The following is a 25,083-nucleotide window of genomic DNA, read 5'->3' as shown; positions in this document are numbered from 1 at the left end:
CTGAAAAAATTTGAGATACCTATAGTTTTTTAACCTCCCCAATCGTAGAAAAAATCGCCTTCAATTTCCAAGAGGGTGAGGGTCAACGGTTGACTCATTTGGCGTGGAATACCTCATATACTTCGTCACAATACACTTTTATGGACTCGTATCGAAATGTACTACTTTCATTTTCCTTCACTCTATTTTTCTCTCGTCTCCTTAAAAAAATCAAATGAAATAACTAGAAAAATTTAGGCCAAGAAATTAGTATAAAAATATCTCAATAGAGTAAACTGTATAGGAAATAGTATGTTGTGTTACACACATGAAAAAAATTTATGGAAAAGCCTAGCAAATTCGCTAGACAATTCTATTGAATTTCTATTGAACTTCCTATTAGTTTTTAACCGATTCTACTGAAATATTCAATACAAAAAAATATTCTATAGAACAAGTCAATAAAATTCGATTTTTCTATACACCTTATTCTATTGAGATATTTTCTATCGAATTTCCTTATTTTTTTTTGTGTGATTTTCTTGAGAAAAAGAAGAGAAAATGGAATGAAAAAACTTTGGAAAATTTGAGCCGAGAAAATTCTACAGAAAAAATACTCAATTCTCAATACATTAAATTGCAACATTTGCAATTGTCAAAATCATCGAAACAATTGAATGATTGATTCAAACAATCGCACGCGTCGCGTTAATTCTGCGTTGCGCTTCATTGTAGAATGTCCTTTACACATACTAAACCGTTTCGAAAAGTGCACTTTTCAGACAGGTATCACAAAAATCAAATTTTATTGATTTTTTTGTATAAAATGTTTTCTATTGAAAGATGCCGCAGAATAGCCACCATAGATTGGCATCAATCATTACTTATAATAATATTATGAGAAGTGGCACCTTATAGTAATTTAGATTTATTTATCGTAGTTGAAATTTGAAAATTTATATTGATGGTTATTTTTAAGAATCAAAAAATTGGTGAGTAACATCAACAATTGACTTATTCCAAATTTAACTGCGATTCAAAATTTCTATTATGCCAATGTCTGATAGCCACAGATTTTTTTCACTAGAATCGTTCGAAAAACTGATAGATTTCTCAATAGAAGTCCTATAGACATCCAATAGAATTCTGTAGCGAATGCGCTAGGTTTTCCTACAGAACTTTGTCGAATGTGCAACTATGTGGTAGTAGCTAGAGATTTTTGTTCCATAATACATTTCAAAATCATCTCAGGACGGAATGATTTCAGTGTAACAAACTTCAGAGGTAACAAATTAGTTCAATATTTTTTTTTCATCCACGTTTTCGATCTTTATTTCTAATTTTCAAGTAAATAATGGCACGTGGGGGTGCTTGCGACGCACTTTGTCAAGCATTCAGAAAAGAAACCATCGATAATGAGGATAAACTGCGCATGAAATGGTTCATTAAAAATCGATCGCGTTTACTGCAAGATCTGGAACGAGACGATGAACATATCAAAGAAAAACTGAAGAAATTCAAGCTTGAGAGTGAACGGTGGGCGGCGAAACCGGAGCCAGGAGTACAGATGATTTTTCTCGGGGGAAAAAAATTATTCATGAACCAATTTGCATGAGTGTATTTCATTCTAGGAAGTCGAAGTAGAAAATGAAGTGCCAGCATCGGTAAGAAGTCATGAAGACAGTGATTTGACTTTCATGCGGCCCATTGATCCTTCACTACTAGATATTCTATATGATAAGAAGGAGGTGAGCCACGAGGCGAGGAAAAAATACCTGAAAGAGAGGTTGTTTAAGTTCATGATTACTGCAATAAAAACACAGATAAATCAATAGTTGTAAAACAGGGCGAAAAAAATTTGTTGTAGCTTTTAAAGTAGTTCTACCCTTCAGCCGGGCTACGCTGTACTTTTGGAAAAAATTAGAAAAAAATCATACCCAGTCAGTATTATCTAAATTAAATTTCGCAAAATATTGATATTTTTTTCAAACATTTCCCACTTATAAATAAATAATAAAACTGGTTTGCAAAACGGTGGATCATTTTTTATGAGGTGTCAAAAAAATCCTTGACTTTTTCACATCTAATGAAAAAAAATTCAGATTTTAATCTTTGATTACAATGGAAATGTTGATTTTCACATAAGACACTGGGTTAAATCCTGATTTTTAAACATTTCTTCCTTGAAAAACCAAAACGATAATTAAATTGAGAAAAAATTAGAATTCCGAATCTAATCGAGTTTTCTGCAATTTTTTTGCAGTTTTCAATAAAAAATCTTTGAATAAACCGTAAATATTACGGTTACGGTAAATCTTTGAATTTACCATACGGGTAGAGCTACTTTAAGCAGTTTTATAGTAAAATATTCTTCACTCGAATTTTACTGAAGGATGTTGTAGTAAAATAAAATAGTTTATTCATAGTATCGCGCATAAAAAAAATTCAGGAGAAAACCTAGCGAATTCGTCAGAAAATTCTATTGGAATTCTATGAGATTTTTATTGGAATTCTATTAAAAAAATCTACTTGTTTTTTTCGCTGATTCTATTGCATATTTGATAGAAAAAAGTCAATATATTGTGAATTTCTGTTTGAATTTTTCTCTTGAGATTTTTTCTACTAGAATTATTGGGCACAAATTTTCCAAGTTTTTTTCCACTGTATTTTGTTCTGTTTTGCATTACAGAATCCGAGTGTTAAAAATTTAGAAAATTGATGCCTGAGCATTCTTATAGAAAAAATCTCAAGCGAAAAATTCAAACAGAAATTTGAAATCTTCATATCTATAAATATTTGTAATTATAGTTATGGCTATAGTAATACCGATGAATAGAGTTAAATTACAGCCGAATAGATCGGTGACAAAAAACCTCCCATGGATTTTTTAAAAGGGAATCCCAATGTCCTTTTTTTAAAGGGGTTCCCTTTCCAAAAGGATGACTGTAACGGATTTTGGAGCTAGTAAATGGGCCTTACTGTATATATAGTATCAGTAGGCGCAGAGCTTAGCCGTCATCTCCTGATATAATATTATAATATATATATTATATTTATTATATTATATATATTATTATATGTATCGTATTATTATTGTATTAATATATACATATATATGCATGGCGATTATTGCGAAATTTTTGAAATGAGATGAGATGTTTTGATATACATTTATTTCGATAGATATTTTTTATATTAATATTATATTCCGATACACACTTTCTTCCTTCTAGCCCCCCATTCTCGCTTGGGCGTACGAAGCGCGCCGCGTTTCTAGTTTAGGTAAAAATTTCACTAAAGTTCTGTAATTTTTACAAAAGTCCTAATGGAAAATTCTGAACAGTCAAATTCAGGGATAACTGTCAGCAAAAATTATCTTTGTGGAGAAAATCTGGAAGAAAATTCATTGTAAATGATTAAATGCTCCGCGAGAAATATCTTTATATTTTGTTATAAAATCCCAAATCAATTTCCAATTCAGAGAAAAGAAAATAGAGTAGAAAATACATGGAAAATTCATGTCAAGGCATTTCAATAGAAAATTTTTCAATAGAAAGATGAAATTCTATGAAAAAAGGGGGGTAACCTGCGGAATTCTTTAATAGAATCAGCCAAAATCTAATAGATTCTTCAATAGAGGTACAACAGAACACAATAGAAACCCCTTGAAGCTAGGTCCTCTCCCACTTTTTTAAGGACCCTAACAAACACCAACAATTATCACTGTCAGCGTCATAAAATCTAGAAACCTTGAAATTTCAGCCCGGTCCACGGATGAAAAAATTTAATAGAAAAACCTAGCGAATTCGCTAGAAAATTCTATTGGATTTCTATTGAACTTCCTATTAGTTTTTGGCCGATCCTATTGAAACGTTCAATAGAAAATATTTAATAAAAAAGTCAATAGAATTCGATTTTTCTATATAACTTATTCTATTGAGAAATTTTCTATAGAACTTCATTGGTTCAAATTTTCAAAGTTTCTTGGTTTGATTTTCTTTATGAGAAGAAATTAAAAATAGAATGAAAAAAAATTGAGAATTTGAGCCGAGGAAATTCTATAGAAAATATCTGAAGAGAATAAGTTGTATAGAAAAATAAAATTCTATTGACTTTTTCTATTGAATATTTTCTATTGAACATTTCTATAGAATAGGCCATAAATTAATAGAAAATTCAACAGAAATCCAATAGAAATTTCTGACGAATTCTCTAGGATTTTCTATTAAATTTCTTCGCGCGTGTCTCCTCTCGATTCTCCATTTCCCCTTCACCAAAAATAAAGAAAAGATTTTGAATTCCAGATGCAAATTAGCTCCAGAGGACAGATTCCTCTTGATGGACTGTACAAACTGGTCCTACGGCTGGAAAGTTAAAAAATTTCAGACTATTCCGCCCAAGGACTTCAATCGCAAACCTCTGATACGAACGAATTTCTTCAGAAATAATTTATCAAGTATCAAACACGATGATAGGCCATGTTGCAAGAAAGGTCTCGTAATGTTTGCAAAGAATTTCAAAGAGATCCAAGAGTACTGAGTGATCAATATGAATATTGGTATGAATAAACAATTGAAAATTGTGACAGAAATGTTGCTTCATAAATTTCGGTGTCAGAGATGAAAAATTTAAAAGTTCCACGATGGTACCAGGATCTTTCCACCCCTCAGGTAATTTCAATGGAACGCAAACAAAATTTGTCACAGAATTTTATGAAACCATTTGTCATTGATCGACTTAAATAAATTTTCTTATTTACGGAACTAGATGGAGATGATCTTTGCTCTCGGAAAATTGATAAGACGTGATCACGAAGAGAAAATTACAGACAGGACCCAAAAGGCCCTGAGGGACATTGGGATAACGTCAACATTCGTCGAAATTAAACCGAAGGACATTCGAAATCTTTGGATAGCTAGTGATTTAGATCCTGTAAAATTCCTCTGTGAAATCTATCGTTTCATCACTGGAAGTTTTTTTGAGGAAGAAACGTACAGTTGAGTGAACGTACATAAGTCGAGCATAGATCAAGGATACAGTGATGAGAAGTTGTTACACTTCACTGATGAAGCAACATTTATTTTTAGAAAAATTTTACGACTGCAATGAGAGAATCGTGCTGTCGTCTATTGCTTTCTTGAAACTTCCAGAGACGATAGTTGAGCTTCATCGTCGTTTGCCCATGGGGAGAGTCCATAAACTTCCACCGAAACGTGAGTCATTTTGCATGTTCATTAGAACGAGTGAACAGCTGGAAATAATCGATTTACTTAAGTTGCAAGGAATGAAAAGGGTAAATTATTAAATTCCGGACCCAAAGAGAGTTATTGTAATTACCTCGAAAGTTAAATGTGGAATTTTCATGGTTTGTCGACAATTCATGACCCTTAGAATCATTCTGTGTGCATGTGTGTGTGTGTGTGTGTGGGTGGATGCGGTAAAAATTTTGTCCAACGATATCTTTTGAACAACTGAACCGATTCAAATTTTTTTTCTATCGATGTGTCTTCATGTAACTTAGAACTGATTAGTTTCTGAAGACGATTGTCTCCGCAGCGTTGTATAGTTATTTGCATAAAACTTGTAAAGAAAACGCCAAAAAGCGACAATTTCATTGAAATTCGACGATTTTACCTAAGATAACGATGGGATACAAATTAATTTTGTGAAATCGATGCATCTTCACATAACTCGATTCTAATTGGATGTTGAGCGGAATCGTCTCAGGGGCTGTTCAGTTCAGGATGAAACTTTTCAAAATTGTTTTCTGCAAATTATTCTGCAAGTATCCCTAGATATTATGAAAGTTCAGACAAATTTTTCAACCGACATTTTTTAAAAAGAAAATTTTCTACTAAAAAAAATTATCATTCTCCTCTCATTTTCCTCTGGATCTGGTAGTTTCAGATATATTTGCACCGCATATTATCATGAATTTACTCAAAAATTCAGTTTGATTTCCTTTTTTAGTAATTTCACAGAAAAATTTCAAGAGACCCTACCAATGATCGTTGAAATTTTCTACGAAAAATCTCTTCAATTTTTTCCCCCAATCCTTTTTAATAAACCTGTAGGTAAGCCTATTTCTTCGTTTTAAGAGAATGTATTTTTTAAAAATTTTGTAAATTTTGTTAAAATTTTCATATAGTTTCCTAGAAAACAATTTTTGCCAGTGCCATCTAAAATTTCACAGGACATCGGCAATTTGTCGATATACTGTTTGCTGGGTTGTTGCGGTAAATGCCTGTTCTCTACAACATTGTTATTTAACAACATCATCCTTTTTAGCTATCCCTCCTAAAGCTGTATATCAAAAAAGAAATGAAGAGTCCCCGTATTTGGAATACCCAGTGGTCCGTCCAAATTGGCGAACATATCGCAGTGAACTGAAGAAATGGCAACGGTTGCGAAAAGGCAGAGTCAATCCTCGTGTTATATTACCTGTTCCCTGTCTAACGGGCTCTGAAGATCTTGACCTCGAAATCGTAGATGATTTTTCGCAAATTGGAGAGTCTCCAATATTGAAGCAAAAACAAACACTGGAGAAGAAAGGTCAAAGTATAAAAAGAATCACGAGCAAAACCAGTACTGCAGCTTCGTCTCTCGGTCTCTCGAAAATATCGGGAATCAGTTCAAAGAAGAGTAAAACCCTGCAGAGAGAAAAAAGTAAAGCTCTGCAGAGCGAGAAGAGCACGGAAAATACAACAACTATCGAGTTCGAAGATGAAAATACCGTTGACCCTGTAGAAACATATCAAGACAAGGTCGACTCCTACTTCGCTAAGCTTACGAAGAAATCATATCCACCAGGGAGGGAAAATTTATCCCAAAAATGGCAGGATTTTCTTCTGGAGACTGACGAAAACTTCGGAATGTTCGAGAAGGAGGCAAATATTATCTTGAAAAGTGTTCGAGAATCCACGAAGAAAATATTTAATCCTGACGTTTGCGACGGTTGCTGCGCCTGCAGACAAATTAGAGAAATGGATACCAAGGCTAAGGAATCAAAAAATCCTAATTTGGTCATTGATAATGTCATTGCTGACGATACGGGAAAACGGTAATCGTTCTTTTCTAAATAAATGTGAAAGCTCGTGCTTTGAGCTCCACAGAGGGGAGGATTTTTATCGAGGGGCTGGTCACTCCTCAATCGCGCGAGTCGCTCAGTGATTTCCAGAATGGGATGATTTCCTGCGATTTCTTGAATGATTTCGGTGACTTCTCAATGAGAATTAAAAATCATTATTTTTTGTTATTTCTTGTGATTTCCATGATTTCTAGTAGATTCTGATGATTTCTAAATTTCAAGAAATCACTCGAAAAATCATGATTTTGGCGCCGAAGTGGGACATCTGTTGATAATGCCAGCTTTCTACATGACGTTGTGATACGTACGGTTGTCAAAACTAGGGATTGAGAGCGAAACTCAAGAGGGACGCGAAAGTCCCGCTCTTGCGCTATAGTTCATGCGCAACACCCCCTTTCTGTATGCAATGGTATGTCGATGGACTTTTATGATGTTTTTCTATGTTTTTGTGGGTGAGGAATCCGAATCTATCGGTGTTTTTTACCTAAAGTTATGCGAACACTTTGTTATTAACAATTCTCAGTCCCATTTCGTGCAAAATCGTTTTTTTCGCGAAAACTATCATATTTACCGCGAAATAAGTCCTTACCAAATTTATTCCTTAGGTTTTAACGAACAAATTGCTTTTTTATTTGTTCAAATCGGATGATTAGTAATGGAGTTATGCACATTTGTTTATGGGAATAGCGCGCGCCAACGTCGTCCACGGGTCGCGCGCGCCACTATCCACCCAGAGTATTTTTTTTCCTTACGGAGATAATGGCAATAATCGAAAAAACGTAATGATTATTTTAATTAATTGTTTTTAACTTAGACGAATGTTATTCAGTTACCTTTAAATCCCATTGTCAGTTGCGGAGATATTTTCGAAGTGTTAAAAAAAGAAGACGCGCGTTGTTTTGAGCAGCATACGTCCACTGTGCCGAATTCAAGGAATCGACACCTGCCCACGATGTAAACAATACACCAGGATAGTTCTTAGTAAAACAAAAATAACCGTGGACAAAATAATCGTGAATAAAATAGTCAAAAGCGTTAGTACCATCGGGACTTTTGTCGAGTGCGGGTCGCCATAGAGCCCCTGGATTTTGCAGCGATATGTGAATATAATTTTCTATATGAATGCATGAAATTATATTTAATTATTTGAAGAAACTCATGTATTTTTAATGTGCAGACTCTCTCCCTACACCACTAATTTTTTTTTCCACATAATTTTATAAGGATACTGTACTCAAACAGATGAAGCTATTGATATAGGTATGAATATGAATGCAAGCACGTTCGTGGTGACATTGTCGATACTGGCGATGGAATTGAGGTAAATAAATAATGTACTTCCAGGCTAAAAACAATTAATATACCTAATCATTACGTTTCTTCTATTATTGCCATTATCTCCGTAAGGAAAAAAAAATACTCTGGGTGGATAGTGGCGCGCGCGACCCGTGGACGACGTTGGCATGCGCTATTCCCATAAACAAATGTGCATAACTCCATTACTAATCATCCGATTTAAACAAATAAAAAAGCGATTTGTTCGTTAAAACCTAAGGAATAAATTTGGTAAGGACTTATTTCGCGGTAAATATGATAGTTTTCGCGAAAAAAACGATTTTGCACGAGATGGGACTGAAAATGGTTAATAACAAAGTGGTCGCATAACTTTAGGTAAAAAACACCGATGGATTCGGACTCACCCCCAAAAATATAGAAAAACATCATAAAAGTTCATCGACATACCATTGCATACAGAAAGGGGGTATTGCGCATGGACTACTATCCATCCCGAGAGTGCTCTTTCAAAGAGTGAAGGCCCGGGTGTACTATCTTTCGAATGTTATCTGGATTTTTTTCATCTTTCGTAATCCAAAATTATCAATTGAGTGGTACATCATGTAGAAATCTCCAAAAATTATGATAGAATGATAAAAAAAAAATAGAAAAAATTCTGATCTTTTTCAAAGAGCGTTTTTAATTGAGATTCAGAATGAGTTGAAAAAAGTGGAAATTACAAATATCTGATTCGCTCTGGCAAATTATCTATTAGCTGTCATTTTCCATGGTGGATAACAAAATCCTAACTGCTCATGGGAAGTCACAGCTAAGTATCTCAATTTTCAAAACAGTTGTATGTAGTCATCTGCTATTTTTATGTGATAAAAGAGTGATTAAAAAATTCTCCAAAATATTACAACTTTTTTCAAAGAGCCTTTTCCGTAATAAATGTCTGTGCAGTGTGGGAAAATATTTACGAAATCAGTCTTCCCCCTGCATGATATTGGGTGACAGGCCGCTATTTGTCACCGTAAATTAGATACATTTTTCACTTTCTTGTTATTCAACTTATTCTGAATATAAATTAAAAATGCTCTTTGAAAAAATTAAGAATTTTTTCTACTTTTTTTTTAGTCCTCATTCAGAATTTTTCAAAACTTCTGCATGATGCAGGACTTAATTGACAATTTCAGATGATGAAATATGAAAAAAAACATCGAGATAACGTTCGAAAGATAGCACACCCGGGCCTGAAATTAAAAGTGAAATGTTGGGAGCGCTCTTACAACGAGCTAAACTGGGAGTCAAAGTTTGGGAGCACTAACTGCAAAGAGTGAAATTGGGAGTGAAATGACGGGTGCGGTTCCTTAGAGAGCAAAATGGGGAGTGAATGCGCAGTTGGAAGTGAAATGTTAGCAGTAGGGGTGTGCGAATATTCGAAAATTCGAATAATTCATCGCGAATCGAAATCGAATAATTCGATCCAAAAACGAATCGGATCATTCGAAAATTTCGAATTATTCGAAGCCTCGAATTATTCGAAAATTTCGAATTATTCGAAGCTTCGAATTATTTGAAAATGTCAAATTATTCGAAAGTTTCAAATAATTTGAATCATTTCTTTCTGGTCTCACAGCCGAGACGATTTGGTGAAGGGGGAATGCATCAATGAGGAGACGGTTTATGTGGTATCTCTAATACATGGAAGGGAGGAGTTCTCTCTTCTTCATTTGTCAGGACACACCCAGGGAAAGACTTCTGGGAGATAAAAGTCTGGGAAGTTAGATGGGTGAAACTTCTTCGAAATTATTAGCTGAATTTTTGCGGAATATTTCCGAATCTAAGAGAGATAGTGAGATTTTCACAATGACCTTTTTGATAGCTCTCGAATAGCTCTAAAAAAAAGATCCTAACAAGAATTCTGATATCCACATTCGATTTTGACATATTCAGCGAAAACTACTAGTTGAAACGGATTGAAACCGTTTGACCGCCTAACTAGTGAAATATGTTCAGCTTTAGTTACAAAGAAAAAAATCAATTGCAGTTAAAATATTTTCATGTAATTCTCCTCCGATTGAGGGGAATACGAGACATTTTGTTGCAGTTCAAGAATCTATGCTCGAATAAAATTTTTTCCTTCAATAATGAACATTTCCTTGCGTTTTCCATTCATACCTACCGATTTTATTTCCATGAAAGAAACAACATATTGAATTTTATTCCACTAAAATTCATCAATTTGCATGTTCTTCAGTTTAATCTGGGGAAATATTTATCTCCCTCAGAACGTGAAGTTTTGATAAAATTAAAATAAAACTGTTGAAATGAAGTCGATATTAAATAGCCATCGAAACTGAGGGTCACCAGGTTCAAATATGAGAGTCCGGAATGTAATATAGTTGGAAAAGTGACTCAACAATATAATATAGATAAGAAAATGACGGTAAAACATACAGATCAAAGTGACCCTCGTGGCCCTCAATTTTAACCCATATTCAATATAAACCTTCCCTCCTACCCATATGTTTGTCATTTTTTTATCTTCACTTACAATCTTTATTTGTGACCTTTCTGACTTTCATCTTTAACTCTTATTTTCGATACTTAATTTCGACTCTCACTTATTACCTTTATTCTGAATCCATAATCTCGTTGATCATTTCTGACCCTTATTTACAACCCTCATTACCGGCTCTGACTTATGCTTTTCATTTCTGACTCTCACGTCTGAATAACTAGTGGAAGTTCAGAATAGTGAGGGATACTGATTTGAGTTTGTTATTGTTTATACTGTACCGGCGCCATAAGACTTTTAAAAATCGATCTGTCCACCTGGAGGTAGAGTGTCAGTGAATAAATTCACAATATTCTGGAATTTAATTATTCATTTCCATTTTATCTGAGTCAAAAATGGATAATGATGAGAATCGTGAAGAGGATGTTCCATCAGATAACGATGAAAATGGGACAGAAACATAAAAAAATCAAAGAAGTGTATAGCTTGGAAGTATTTCACTGAGATGAGAAAGGACGATATTAAATGTGGGAAATGCAATTATTGTGATGCCGTAATGCAGATAAGAAAAGGTAAGTACTGATTAATTAGTTTTGGGGGCTAAATTACGATGGTAAATTTATCTAATGGAAATTTATTAATCAACTAAGCCCTCTTGGATTCGACGTTCAAGTCTGGTCTTGGGCATAAATGACAGGGTTAATCGTAGACATTCATGGACAAAACTTCAGAATTGTAAAAATTAGAAGAGTTGTAAATAGTTATTCCAAGTTTAATTATCCATAGGTATATTCCTTATTTTTGTGGCTAGCTACTTCATGCATATCGCATTTTCTTTGTTCTGCATGGGCATTTTGTTTCCCTTTGTTCTACCCTTTGTTCTTGTATTCAGGGGGAGGGGGTGATATTTGCAAATAGTAGGAGGGACTTAGTCCAGTGGTGACTGTGTCAATCACCGCGTAGAACACTACAAAGGACACGGGTTCAAATCCCGAGTGCATATAACTACTTTTTTTTTCGATCGCGATCGAGTTCGGATTCTATATAATTTTATACATGAAACGCTGGTCATGAAGTGATCCTCAAACCCGAGATCATGAGGTCATGTCAGCCACGATCGGTAGAGAAACTTACATTGATGAAATTGGGATTTGAATCGTAATCATAATATGCCCGTAAGGTAGAGAAGAAAAATTTGAATGTTTTTTTTTGTAATATCACTGCCGCAGAGTTAAAGAAATGTAAGTCCAATGCTCTTCTTTTCTTTTCATTTTCTATCGATGAATTAGTTTCCTGCAGAACAGTCATCTCTAGATAAATTTCAGTTGATAGAATAGCGCATTCGAAAATGATGATATAAAAAGGCGTATCTCCAGATTTAGAGATGAAACAAGTAGTTTTCTCGCTGACCAAGATCCGAGAATGAAGTCTAATTTCTTGCGACATTTCTCTAACAAAATCTCATTTGATCGAAAATTTCTTCAGGTACGACAACTCCGCTGTTCAATCATCTAGCATCGGCACATCCAGACGTTGCTATGCTCTGTGAGGCCGAGAGGAAGAAAAGAAAGCAGGAATCTGTCCATCACGCACATTCGAAAAGGCAGAAGAGACAGATGAGTCAAATAAAAAAGAAGAAAATTGACGAGCTGATCACAGAAATGATTGTTCTCGATCTCGAACCCTTCTCAGTTGTCAATTGAAGGGGGTTCAATAGATTTATCGAATATTTTGCTCCAGACTATGCTCCTCCTGATCGTACACACATATCTAGAGATCTCCTGCCAGAACTCTATGAAAAAACCAAGAGAGCTGTTGAGGAAGAACTCAAGAACGATGTGGAAAAACGAATTAATTGCCTATCATTCACCACTGATGGCTGGAAGTCAGCAACAGGTCATTCCTACTTGTCACTTACAGCTAGTTATGTCACTTCTACTTTCGAGCTGAAGAACTTTACGTTGGGATTAGAAAATTTACTGAAAGAGCACACTGGACGCAACCTGAGAGATACTTTGGAGGCCATACTCAGCGAATGGGCTTTGTCAGATTTAACTAACGTTCCAAAGTATTTTGTGACTGACAATGCTCGTAATATTACATCAGCAATTTCTGCAGGTGGATGGAATAGTGTGTACTGTTTTCCACATACTGTCCATCTTGCCCTTCAAGATGTTATACAAGGCATCCCGAAATTGAAGAAAAAATGCTCACAAAGGTATGCAATTAAACGTTTCTCTCTCGAACTAATTTTATAGTTAATTATTTTAACTATGATAACATAAGAATTTTTAAACCACAAATCTGATCGAGGCCCGTCAACACTTGTCGGGAACAAAAAAAAAGATTGGATGCATTTGTTCAGTTTTATTATTCATTTGGTAAGTTCAATGATTTCAAAATTCAATTTCACAGGTTCGTAGGATAGTCACTCACTTCAATCACTCTGATCCCGCTAGAAGAGCATTGAAGAATGCTCAACTTGAAAGAGGAGTTCAAGATCCCTTATCGTTAGTTCAAATGGTGGTCACGAGATTCAACAGCGAATACCTAATGTTACACCGAGTTGTAGAGTTGAAACAATCCCTCCCAGTAGCGATTTCAAATACTACTCTGAAAGAAACTATTAGTGGTCTTGAATGGATTGAACTGGAGAGAGTAGTGAAGGTACTCGAGCCATTGGTCATTGCGACGGAGAAGGCTTCAGCGAAGAAGACACCTACCTATTCCATGATCATTCCATTGATTCGGGGAATGATTCATAAACTGGAGAAGCTCTCCGCAGACTGGATGTCTGAGACACCGTCGCGAAGTCTAGCTGAAGGATTGATTGAGTCAATCACAGCCAGATTCCCGCAGTTGAATGAGCAAAAAGTGGCTACATTCCTCGATCCCAGGTGCAAGGGGGCTCTTTTCACACAGGAAGTGCAGAAAGAAGTAGAAGATGCGATTTTGGAGGAGATAGAGGAAGAGTTCGTATGCAGTAGTCAATCGTCAAGCAGCCAAAAGACATTGAGCGGCAGTCAACAGTCCCAGCAGTGTAAGTCTCGAATATTATTGATCGAGTGATCAAAATAATTTTCACTGTACAATTTCGAAAAAATATTTAAATTCCATGGACAGTCGACTACGAATTTCCAGCACAGTGGCACAGAATGCGATTTAGGGGGAAAAATAATGAAAATTCGGGTTTCCCAGATAATTCTGTGAATTTTCCGAATTTTAGGCAGCATGAAGACAAGAATTCCTCAACGTCTTTGAATTTCCAATGGGGTATGAGTATTCAATACCGAATTATATTGACTTCTCTGTGAAATTTTTTTTTTTTTTATTATTATTTATTTCCCCGGAAAACGTATTTGGTGTCACTGTCCTGGAAATTCAAGAATACATCTATCGGATTTTCGAGTTTTCTATTAATTTTCGAGGAGAAATTTAATTGACATTTATAGTTCTCAATAATTTTTCCACCCAATTGTAAATTTCCAATGAAGAAATTCCTTGAAATTTCAGTGGAACTTGAACGCTTGTATCGTTGACTTCAACTGACATGCGAATGATATTATTCAAAAAAGTGGTCCTCCAGTGGCTACTCCATAATCAGCCCAGTCCAGGATACCTGTCATTGGTCAGCTTCATCAATTAATAACGCATTAAGTTTATGGATATTTATTATTTGAATTTTGCAGCAAACGCATCCGATTTTTGGGACTTTATCGACGTCATCCGTGGGAATCAGTCTACATCAGGGGATCAAGAGTCTGCCACACGTCAAGAGATCGCTGGTTATTCATTGCTTCCACCTTTAAAGAAGGGAGACGATCCCCTTGATTGGTGGCGAAGTAATTCTACAGTATTTCCCAATTTGGCGTTCCTGGCCCGTAGATATCTCAGTATCCCCGCCTCTTCCGTCGACAGTGAGAGACTCTTTTCTACGTGTGGACAGGTGGCGGATAACGATCTACGATCAAGATTGCTCCCAGAAAATGTTAAAATGATAATTTTCCTCAACAAAAATTTGTAAAGATTCAATGCGAAGACACCACTCATGATCTTGTAGATGTATTACATCATCAAAATTGATGAGAGAATACCTACAATATGTATCATTCACTCTCACAGTATCAAATAAGAGACTGATAGTTAAGTAACACTGATTCAAGTATAACAAGGAAAAATATCTTTTCTTCCATCAATTTTTGTTTGTTCAAAGTGACAATTTGCGTACATAAAGTCACAGACTGGCTTTTACGTTCTTATGGAATATGAGGTCGTTTGCGATAAAACATTAGAGGAGATTCCATTGTGATTCCATTGACTCATTTATTTAGTATTCATCCAGCTCCCCTCGCAGTAATCCAATCATGAATCCGGAGCATTCGAATCAACTTGAGCTGAATTTTTTTTAATTTTTTGTCACTTAACAATTTCGACATTTGTGGGTTACAGGGGAATTTACGTATACTGTTTCATCACTGTACGTCTTCTTAGTTAGTTGATTATCTAGATTTTCGTTCCATTGTATGTTTTGATTAACAATTTTGACTTTCAACTATGATAAATAAACAGATTTGTCAATAATCATTTGTTGTGACTTCAATTCCTACCTAGCCACCTGGAAATTAGCACCGCAACTATCAATGAAGTTGATTGATGAATGAAAAATTTTTTGAGTATATTAAGAGATATCAAGTTATCTCATTTGCTTTGTCATAATAATAATATAAATATTTCCATTCGAATGAATTTAATATTTGAATCGTTCGAATTATTCGAATATTTTTCAAATTATTCGATCATTTCGAATATTCAATAAATTCGAATATTCGATTCGAAATTCGAATCGAATTCCACTATTAGATTCGATTCGTCCACTATTCGCACACCCCTAGTTAGCAGTTCTCCCTCCAAAGAGCGCTAGAAGGAGCGGTATCTTCTCTATATTTGATTACTCTTTATATTGCAAAATATGTAGGTTCTGAGTGGCTACTCACTCCATAATTGAGTGACACCATGATTTCGAAATGAAGTCGATTTCGGGTGATTTCGGTGATTTTGGCAAAAAATGATTTCGATGATTTCGAGTCAGTTCATTAATTCGAAATCAGCGATTTCACAAAAATAAAGTTAATAAATAATAGAAGTGGGGCAAAACAGGTTGTGTCAAATTATGAAAGTCAAAACTAACAATAATAACGAATTCGTTTGATTCCACTCCGTCAATCTTGAGCTAATGCCGATGAAAAGCGGTCCATTTTACCATTTTACTGATTTCAAGCGATTTCACGTGATTTCCGAGATGATTTCGAAAATGATTTTAGAAAGCTGAAATCACTCGATTTCAGTGATTTCGATGATTTCACGCGATCTGGAAATAATTTCATGCCAGAGTGGCGCCGTCATTTCCGAGATGATTTCGAAAATGATTTCGGAAAGCTGAATTCACTCGATTTCAATGATTTCGATGATTTCACGCGATCTCGAAATAATTTCATGCCAGAGTGGCGCCGTCATTTCCGAAATGATTTCGAAAATGATTTCGGAGCGCTGAAATCACTTGATTTCAGTGATTTCGATGATTTCACGCGATTTCGGAATAATTTCATGCCAGAGTGGCGCCGTGATTTCGGGAGTAAGTAGCCCCTCGGCATATCTTTCATATTTCGCCTGAAAATTATCCCGGTTTCTTCTCCCTCTAGATATGTCGTGGGTTCGCTCGGCATCACCTCCCCCGCAGAAACCATCTCCGACGACTCCCTAAACAAGCCCCTGATAATTCCCTCGGAGGATCGAATCCTCAAGATCTCAGTAATCGACTCTGTAACACTCAACGAGAAAGGTCAACCCATTCGCATCACCTCAGGGATCTCAAAACATGTCAATCACATCCCCGAGAGAGTCCTCCAAAAGTCACCCTTGCCCAGGAAGAACGTGCCCTCCTGCAACTGCAAGTCCTCGAATCCCGAAGAAAATTCCGGAAACGAGAATTCTTCCCCATGCGCTCACGAAGAAGCCGCCTGCACTGCCCAAAAATATAGAAAAAGAGAATTCAATAAATGCGGAAAATGTTCTGAGTCCTCGGACAATAAAGTATTCATAGAGTTTGAGAGGAAATCCCGAGAACGAGAAAGAAGAGAAGAAGAGGAGAGGATCAACAGACATAAACAATCTGGTCTGAATGAGTCAGATAAGACCGTTCAGCAAGATCAAATTGCAGTAGATGAGCAAGAGGAGATCGAGAGGTGCAAGAGGTGCAGTAATTCCCCAGACAAGTGTCAACGAAGTCCATTCAAGGACGTTTTGGACAGGCTTGCGCGGAAGAAAGAGGCAGAGGGAGAGAGAAAGAAGCCTTCGAAGAAATCGGGGATAAAGGAGTACAGGGACAACTTGAAGTTCTCATTAGGAGGTGTCGCGTCAAGCAACCAATTTCTGTTGGCTGGAGTCACCGTGCACACTCCAATTACAATCACTCCGGTGTCCAGTGAACCGGAGATCGATGTCTCTGCTTACGATAAACATCATCATTGGTCGGTGACCGAATTCGTGCCGAAAGCCCCGGCAGCTCTCAAAAAAATTGGAAAATTGTCTCAAGACAGGAAAGATAAAGATAAGGGAAGAGGTAAAGACAGTCATCAGAAGGTTGACGCGGAAATTGAAGAGTTATTTGATCGAGTAAAAAAAATAGATGGCATCGGGGAAACTAAAATAATGAAGGAAGACGGGAAAGATGTTGAAACGATTAAAGCCACAGAATCAGTGAAAATAGAAATAAATCCGAAGAAAGTCAGGGTGAAGAAGGGAGATTCGAGCGGACTTTACGATAAAAAAAGGAAAATTGAGAGAAAAGAGAAGAAAGTTAAAGGGAAGAGGAAGAAGAATTTGCCGAAATTGATGAAAGTATGACGTTAAACTTTAACAGTTGAAGACATTTTGCACTACAGGGAGAGAAATTTTTTAGAAAAATTCTAGTGCTAGCACGGGAAAAGAGGCGCAAAGTGACGGCCAGGAAAAAATTCCAATGCCGGCACTAGAAATTTTATTGGGGAAAACGTGACTTTTTCCACGTATTTCTGTGAAAAATTCACAGAAATCCCCAGGAAATTTACCAGAAGTATCAAGAAATTTTACCTTAACAGCACTAAAAGTTTTCACAGCCGGTGGATTGTAATTTTTTCCAGTACTCGTACTAGAATTTTTCTAGGAAATTTCTCTCCGTGTATTAATTTGGAATCTTTGTCATATAATGGCCTTTTTTTTATTTAAGTCATCTAATGGCTTCACACACAAAAAAATTATAGAAAAAGCTAACTTGTTACAAAATTCTATCGAATTCCTAATAGGAATTCAATTGTTTCTTCGCTGATTCCAGCAAAGAACTCCGTAGCTTTTCTGCGCGTGTTTGCGTTCTCTGCCCAAAAAACTATTTCATTAAAAAAAACTGAATTTGATTTTTCATACAACTTATTCTAGCGAGATTTTTCGAACAGAAATTACTTGATGTAAATTTTATTTTTTTTCAGTGGTTTTTCTACAAAAAAGTGGAAATTTCCACAAAAAATACCGCAACAGAATAAATTGTACAGAATAATCCATTTCTATTCATTTTTTTCTGTAGAATCTTTACTATTGGTGAAAATTCACAAAAAAACTGCTAAATTTTTCTATAGACTTAGCGAAAAACAAATAGAGTTCTCAATGGAAGTTCAATAGAATGCGCTAAATTTTCCAATGAAATTACTTTGTACATTTTCATTAATTGATTCAGGAAGCATTGGAAGAAATGGCCGAGGAAGGCTACCTATTTGCGAAACTCCCTCAGTGCCACAAAATTCCTCCTCTCCAGACGTGGATTCTGTACCGCAAGGGGTTCAAGATGACAGAGAAAAGGAAAAGTAAAGAATTCCCCCTTCAATTATAAATTAAAAGTCGCGATAACAGTTGATGAAAATAGCAAACTTGCATGGAGTTCAGTTTTCCCTAATTTCCGTATTTAACACATTTTACATAATCCGTAAGTAGCTAAGTGAAAAGAATTATGGAAAAATATTGTCTAGATATTTTATAGTATTATTTCGGTAATGATCTCAATAAATGATGCTGGGTAGCGTTCCGTTGGTCGAATGTGAGGAAAGAGGGGGTTGCCCCCATCCATTGGATAAGGCGCACGTGAAGATTGGATCGGGTTGGCTCAAGCCATTCTATGATTGGTCTAGCGTTCGACCACCCGTGTGACGTCATTAGCGATTTCAAATCGTTTGAAATATTCAACTTTTGGCAATCAATTATCAATTAACGAGCAATATTTCTGTTTATAAATGAAAAATTGATCGCTTAAAAAAAATCATGCAAGTTCCCTATTATTAATTCAGTAGTAAAGTGGTACCTCCACTTGACTTTGAGTTCAGTTTTTCGGAAATATTTTGAAATGTAAGAAAGATAGAAATCTCTGCAGAGACATTTCTTGTAGGTTTCATTCTTCTCCGAAAGAAGACAAGGCTTTCATAAAAATACGCGTATTCCGCTCAGATTCAATAGTATATTTCGTCATTAGGCCGAAAAAAACTTTTTTGGCGAATATGAGGTTTGCAGCACGAGCCGAAGGCGAGGGCTGCAATCATATTCGTCAGAAAAGTTTTTTTGGGCCGTATGACGAACAGTATTTTTTGTTATGACGGCCGTAGGCAGAGATTCACCGCTGCCTTACGGCCGAAATGACAAAAAAGTTTTTTTCGGCCTAATGACGAAATATACTATTCTAGCGAATATGAGTTTGCAGCCCGGGCCGAAGGCGAGAGTTGCAATCATATGAGCTAGAAAAGTTTTTTTAGGCCATGTGACGAACAATATTTTTTGTCATAACGGCCGGAATGACAAAAAGATATTTATCTAAAACTCCTTGTTCTGCTACTTAATCAATTTTTCAGAACTTTCAGTAAATTTCATGAAATGGATTGACAAAATTTCGCAAGTTATATCGGATTTGACCAGTCAGAAATTGGGGTTTTGCATGATCTTGTTGTATCGCTGAATGTGGAAATTGAAGGAAAACTATTGGACACAAATTTCTTATTTCGATGGTTAATAAAAATTGATGTGTTATAGGTGATTGAAAATATCTGTATTATGACGTTATAATGCAGACGTTTCTCTAATTAAGTCTCCCATTTGTCATCATTTTTTAAAACGTAAAATATTATTCGAGAAAAAATTGTCATGCAAAAAAATCAAGTTATCGTCTCACCATCAAATTCTGTTTTAGAATACAACTTATGAGAAGTTTATAACTCATAGCAGGGATCCCCATCAATATTATATTTTTGTAATATTACAAGGATTTGACCCTTAGATTATTGAGGGTTTTAAATATGTTGATTCAATTTTGCAAATAATATAATATTAATAATCTGATTTTTTACGAATAATGATATATTTAAAATTTGTTAATATGAAACTGTAAATTTACTACTAAGTGAATAATTTAAATTTCTTGAAAGGGGATTTTCAATTACACAAGTAATCGTCAATCTTCCTACCTCAAATTATTGATTGATAAAATAGTTGAAAATTTGAATATTTGAATTGATGATACTTAAGTACACGGAGAGAAATTTTTTAGAAAAATTCTAGTGCTAACACGGGAAAAGAGGCGCAAAGTGACGACCAGGAAAAAATTCCAGTGCCGACACTAAAACTTTTATTGGGGCAAACGTGAATTTTTCCCCGTATTTATGTGAAAATTTCACAGACATCCCCAGAAATTTTACCAGAAATACCAAGAAATTTTACCTTAAGAACACTAAAATTTTTCACAACCGGTGGATTGTAATTTTTTCCAGCACTCGTACTAGAATTTTTCTAGAAAATTTCTCTCCGTGTACTCAAAAAATTTCAACAGTGATGTTATCTAATTAAGGGCTGCAAAAGTAACCATAATAAAATATTACAAATTAGGCTATCCCTGACTCATAGTAGTTGAATATATCACAAATTCTACTGTAATCTATCGAATATTTTCCATAAATTCTGTAGAAGATCTTCTCGAGCAGACACAGAAAACTTGGGAGGCCTGCGAAGCCCATCTCTACAAAAAAATCAAAGCCCCAACGCTGCACCTCTCACAAGCTCAGAAGTTTGCGCTCACGTGGGATCAAATTCAGGAAATAAGGAGAAAGGTTCGAATTCAGTTGTGAATTGATGAAGCGAGATGGGTCGATTGGTTCACGATTTCTCAATTTCACTATATTATATTGTGTTATTCGAGGGACTGGTCACTCCTCAATCGAGTGACTCAGTGATTTCCAGAATTAAATGATTTCCTGTTGATTTCTGTGATTTCTCAAATGATTTTTGTGATTTCTCAATTACCATTGAAAATCATGATTTCTTTTGATTCCTTGTGATTTCCTCGATTTCTCGTAGATTCTAATGATTTCTTGCTTTCAAGAAATCACTGGAGCAATCATGATTTCGGGACCAGAGCGCGGCATCTGTCGATAATGACAGTTTTTTACATGACGTTACAATACGTAAGGATGTCAAAAACTTCATAGTGCCACATTTCGGGATTGGGTGATGTCGAATGCACCGATACTATAAAAATTGTAGACTTCAAACTGCAAAATCAATTTCAATTTTACACTTATGGATGATTTTTAATGATCTCGTAAATCACTTGATTTCTTTATGATTTCTATTAATTTCCGATGATTTCTAGAAATCTTTAGAAATCATCGTCGAAAATGGAAATCACTTGATTTCCTGTGATTTATTCTGAGTTCTTCCTTAATTTCCAGTCGACTGGTCCAGTGATTTCCTAAGTGATCAGTCCCTCGCCGTTACTAGTGCGTAAAGTTCCACTTTTTTACACACACGTGTAACACATCCTATTTTTTTGGTACCTGCCGAGTTCACTGTTTGGAACGGTAGTGAGGGTAATGTGTTATTTTTCTGCACGAGTGCGTAAAGTTCAAGAGCGTGCGGAAGTGAATTTGAAAGCAAAGCTTTACGCAAGAGCATTCACTTTACGCACGCTCGTGAAATTTACGCACGCCATAGGGAAGCAAATTCCGTAAAGTTTCACGGTACAACAGGCCGAAACCATAAAAACCTCTCAAGTGGCTGAATTTCTAATCAATTGAGCTAAAAATTGTTTTGTATATAATTGATATGTAATACAGTTTCTGATCAGTTACGCCCAGTAGACTCAACCAAAGATGAATAAAAATAAGAAGGGCCAATCAGACAAAATTGAAAGTTTTTACAACCTAAAGTAATTTGAAACTAAAATTTTGATTGTTAATTGTAAATAAAGCCGCCGCCGGTGGTCGAGTGGGCTAGACGCAAGTCTAGTGTGCGGAAGGTTGTGAGTTCACGATTCCTCGTGAAACCGGATTTTTCAACGGAAGGCTGCGGCGAGTGGGAGGTTGCTAATACAGTAACCGCCAGTACCGGCATGGGTTTCCTGTGGTTTCCTATGCTATTCCCATGTTCTATAGGAGTGTGAGTGCGGTACAGTGTAGAATCCACAGCCGCATGCATAGGGTTGGATAGAGTGCCGAAATGAAACTCGTAAAGAGAACTCAAAAAGGCCGTAAAAAAAATTGTAAATAAATATTTTTTCTCAGATTCTCAGGAACATAGTTTTTTTAACCCTAGATTGGTCACCATATTAGGGAAACCCCCCGCGCGCGTCGTTTTTCTTTAATTACAATTGACTGGCTAACCGGAAAAATTAAAAAACAATTGACTTTGTCAGTTGAAGTGTCTAAAGAATTAAATGTAATTTTTAGAATAATATATTTTCCGAAATTCCTAAAGAAAAGAAATTAATTCGAACAGATCTTTTATTCCTACGTTAAGGGTATAATGGCACGGTCCAAGCTGGAAAAAAGCAGAGAATTCAATGAAAATTGCTGAACAGATTATTCGATCCATTTGAAAGCCGTGTGCAAAATGTCAAGACCCCTACTTAAACAATAATAATGGAAATAATTTTTGAAGTGGGATATTTTTGATTTTTTTTATTGATCTATCGATAAAGTAGGAAATTCACAAAAATTACCGATGCCCCATTCAACTGCGTGTATAAGTAGCAACTTCAAAAATTATTTCCATTATTATTGTTTAAGTAGGGGTCTTGACATTTTGCACACGGCTTTCAAATGGATCGAATAATCTGTTCAGCAATTTTCATTGAATTCTCTGCTTTTTTTCCAGCTTGGACCCCGCCATAATACCCTTAAATGAAATTGCTCATCATGCGACGTTGCCGGCAACTCGGTAAAAGCACCCGGGCAGTGAAGTGTGAATTCGGCAACGCTAGAGCCTAAGAAACGGCGGGGAATCCCTGCGGAGGTGACCAGAGTCGCAGGGTCGCGTTTGGTGACCAGACTAGGGTTAATAAGTAGAAATTTCACGCATTACCAGGATTTTTTACTCACTCCCTGATGAATCACACCCAGAGTTAACTCGGGATTCATGGAAATTTCCCAGAGTTTCTCTCTTTTTTCGCTGGGTTTTTTCCATAAACCCAGAGTTGACTCAGAGTTAACTCTGGATTTGATTTATCAGAGCTAGATTTTGACTGGACACCAGAAACTTTTTGTCTCACTGAACAAATACCTAGAACTCTCCGCTTCATTCTCACCTCTTCCAATTCCAATTACTTCAATAATTTATCGAATACGGAAAATTACTCATTATTACTGAGAGAAAATTATCGACAACCATCGACACATATCGCCTCATCTTTTCACTTTAGAATTGAAATAATAACTCAACAGTTGCAAATAACAATTTGATTTAATTAACACTTTCTCTTCAGATCGCATCGAAGAAGAAAACATTTTACAGCAGCGTACGCAAGTCTCGAGTACTTCAATCGAGAGCGATGTGGAATCTTATGATTCATGACAAGAATCCAAACGTGAACTTCAAAAAGTCGTACTACATGTACCAAGCCAGCAAGGAGGGCGACGGATACCTTCTCAAGCCTTATGGCTTCGAGGCCGCCTGAAATTCACTTTGAGGAAATTGAGTGGAGAAGTGATGGAGAATAGGAGATCCGTTGAAAATTCATTTTCAGATAATTTCGCAACCATCTACGATGGAGTGAAGTTCAGAAGATTCGCTAAAAAATCATTTTTGCAGAGACTTCTGAGGACAAAAAAAATTGTAAAATAATCTCGGAGAGAATTTTGCTCGAGAATGAATTTAGAAAATATTTTGAAGGAATATCTGAAACTAGTGGGTTTATCAAGATATGTGGGAAGATCTGTTTCTGCAGTTCATGAAATTTAATATAAGGAAAGTTCTTCTGTTATTTCTCTCACAACTGACTAGTTTTAGAGATATTTACAAAATAATTAATTTTATTATTCAATTTCGTTAAGAAATTTGCAGAAACTTTTCTTATAGAAATATAAATTACCTACCAAAAAGATACTTTGCCATTTCCATTCCCCAAGTAATTACATTTTGAAAATCACACCTGGAATTTATAACAACGACTAATTCAGATCAAATTTCCGTATTTCTTTATATTGAAAACTCAGCTAATTCCTGGAATATTCATGAAATTGGAGTTCTCAAGTCCATATCATAATGATTATCATTGAAAATTATGAAAATGAGACAGTTATATTTTTAAACTGTCAATCTATTGAAAGTTCAATTGAATTAATGATCAATTTTTACAGTCAGTTCGAGAATTAAGTTGTCACTAGAATACCAATGATCGTCTGACATGAAAAAATAATTTTTATTGAATTTTCAAGATAAATAGGACATTCTATAACCGTTTTGATCTCAAATTCAATTCAACATCACAGCAATGAAGAATCAAATGCAGCTACTACTTAAGGTGTTTCATGCGAAAAAGGTAAATAATGACATTCATCTGGAATTCATATAGAATGTTTACAATGATAACTGAATTATCTATGAATTCTTTTCTATAATTTTTTCAGATTTCCTTTTCAAGTTATTAACGCTAATATCGCTTGCTAAATGGTAAAAGATCGTATTGACCATTTTGGAATTTTTAGGTCAACAAAGTGGCAAAAGATTGTATAAACCTAATCTAGGGAACATGAAATCTAAACGACTTGGGCTCTCTAGAATCATTTTAATCCAACTTTTGAGGAAAAATTTTTTTTGGCGCATACGACCTTTTTCCACAAATTTTTCTCCAATAAAAATTTCTCTAGAATAATGTTAATTT

General features: G+C 35.5%; 2 protein-coding genes across 2 annotated transcripts; both read left to right on the top strand.

Annotated features, from left to right (window-relative positions):
• Window positions 1-1,333: 1,333 nt before the first annotated feature.
• On the top strand, window positions 1,334-4,518 carry LOC107047620 (protein ATP6V1FNB-like). The gene is made up of 3 exons (XM_015270408.1): window positions 1,334-1,540; window positions 1,611-1,765; window positions 4,284-4,518. Exons 1-3 carry the CDS (start codon window positions 1,334-1,336, stop codon window positions 4,516-4,518), a joined length of 597 nt encoding a protein of 198 aa, XP_015125894.1.
• Window positions 4,519-4,598: 80 nt separating this feature from the next.
• On the top strand, window positions 4,599-25,058 carry LOC107047619. Its single transcript, XM_015270407.2, has 8 exons — window positions 4,599-4,649; window positions 4,747-4,975; window positions 5,067-5,192; window positions 6,268-7,039; window positions 16,562-17,759; window positions 18,628-18,754; window positions 20,895-21,034; window positions 23,686-25,058. Exons 1-8 carry the CDS (start codon window positions 4,599-4,601, stop codon window positions 23,875-23,877), a joined length of 2,835 nt encoding a protein of 944 aa, XP_015125893.1. The 3' UTR covers window positions 23,878-25,058.
• The last annotated feature ends 25 nt before the right edge of the window (window positions 25,059-25,083 follow it).

This window comes from Diachasma alloeum, unplaced genomic scaffold (genome assembly GCF_001412515.2).
Source record: "Diachasma alloeum isolate Michigan unplaced genomic scaffold, Dall2.0 Dall_scaffold_71670, whole genome shotgun sequence".
NCBI classification, from domain to species: Eukaryota; Metazoa; Arthropoda; class Insecta; order Hymenoptera; family Braconidae; genus Diachasma; species Diachasma alloeum.
The sequence above is the reverse complement of the archived record's forward strand: the minus strand, read 5'-3'. Positions and strand labels throughout refer to the sequence as shown.

Excerpts from the sequence above, each read along its gene's own strand:
- LOC107047620 (XM_015270408.1), top strand. The coding sequence starts at position 1,334 with ATGGCACGTGGGGGTGCTTGCGACGCACTTTGTCAAGCATTCAGAAAA. Across the intron at positions 1,541-1,610 it reads CGGCGAAACCGGAGCCAGGA|GAAGTCGAAGTAGAAAATGA; the intron begins GTACAGATGATT and ends ATTTCATTCTAG. Across the intron at positions 1,766-4,283 it reads AAAAAATACCTGAAAGAGAG|ATGCAAATTAGCTCCAGAGG; the intron begins GTTGTTTAAGTT and ends TTTGAATTCCAG.
- LOC107047619 (XM_015270407.2), top strand. The coding sequence starts at position 4,599 with ATGAAAAATTTAAAAGTTCCACGATGGTACCAGGATCTTTCCACCCCT. Across the intron at positions 18,755-20,894 it reads GATGACAGAGAAAAGGAAAA|ATCTTCTCGAGCAGACACAG; the intron begins GTAAAGAATTCC and ends ATTCTGTAGAAG. Across the intron at positions 21,035-23,685 it reads TTCAGGAAATAAGGAGAAAG|ATCGCATCGAAGAAGAAAAC; the intron begins GTTCGAATTCAG and ends CTTTCTCTTCAG.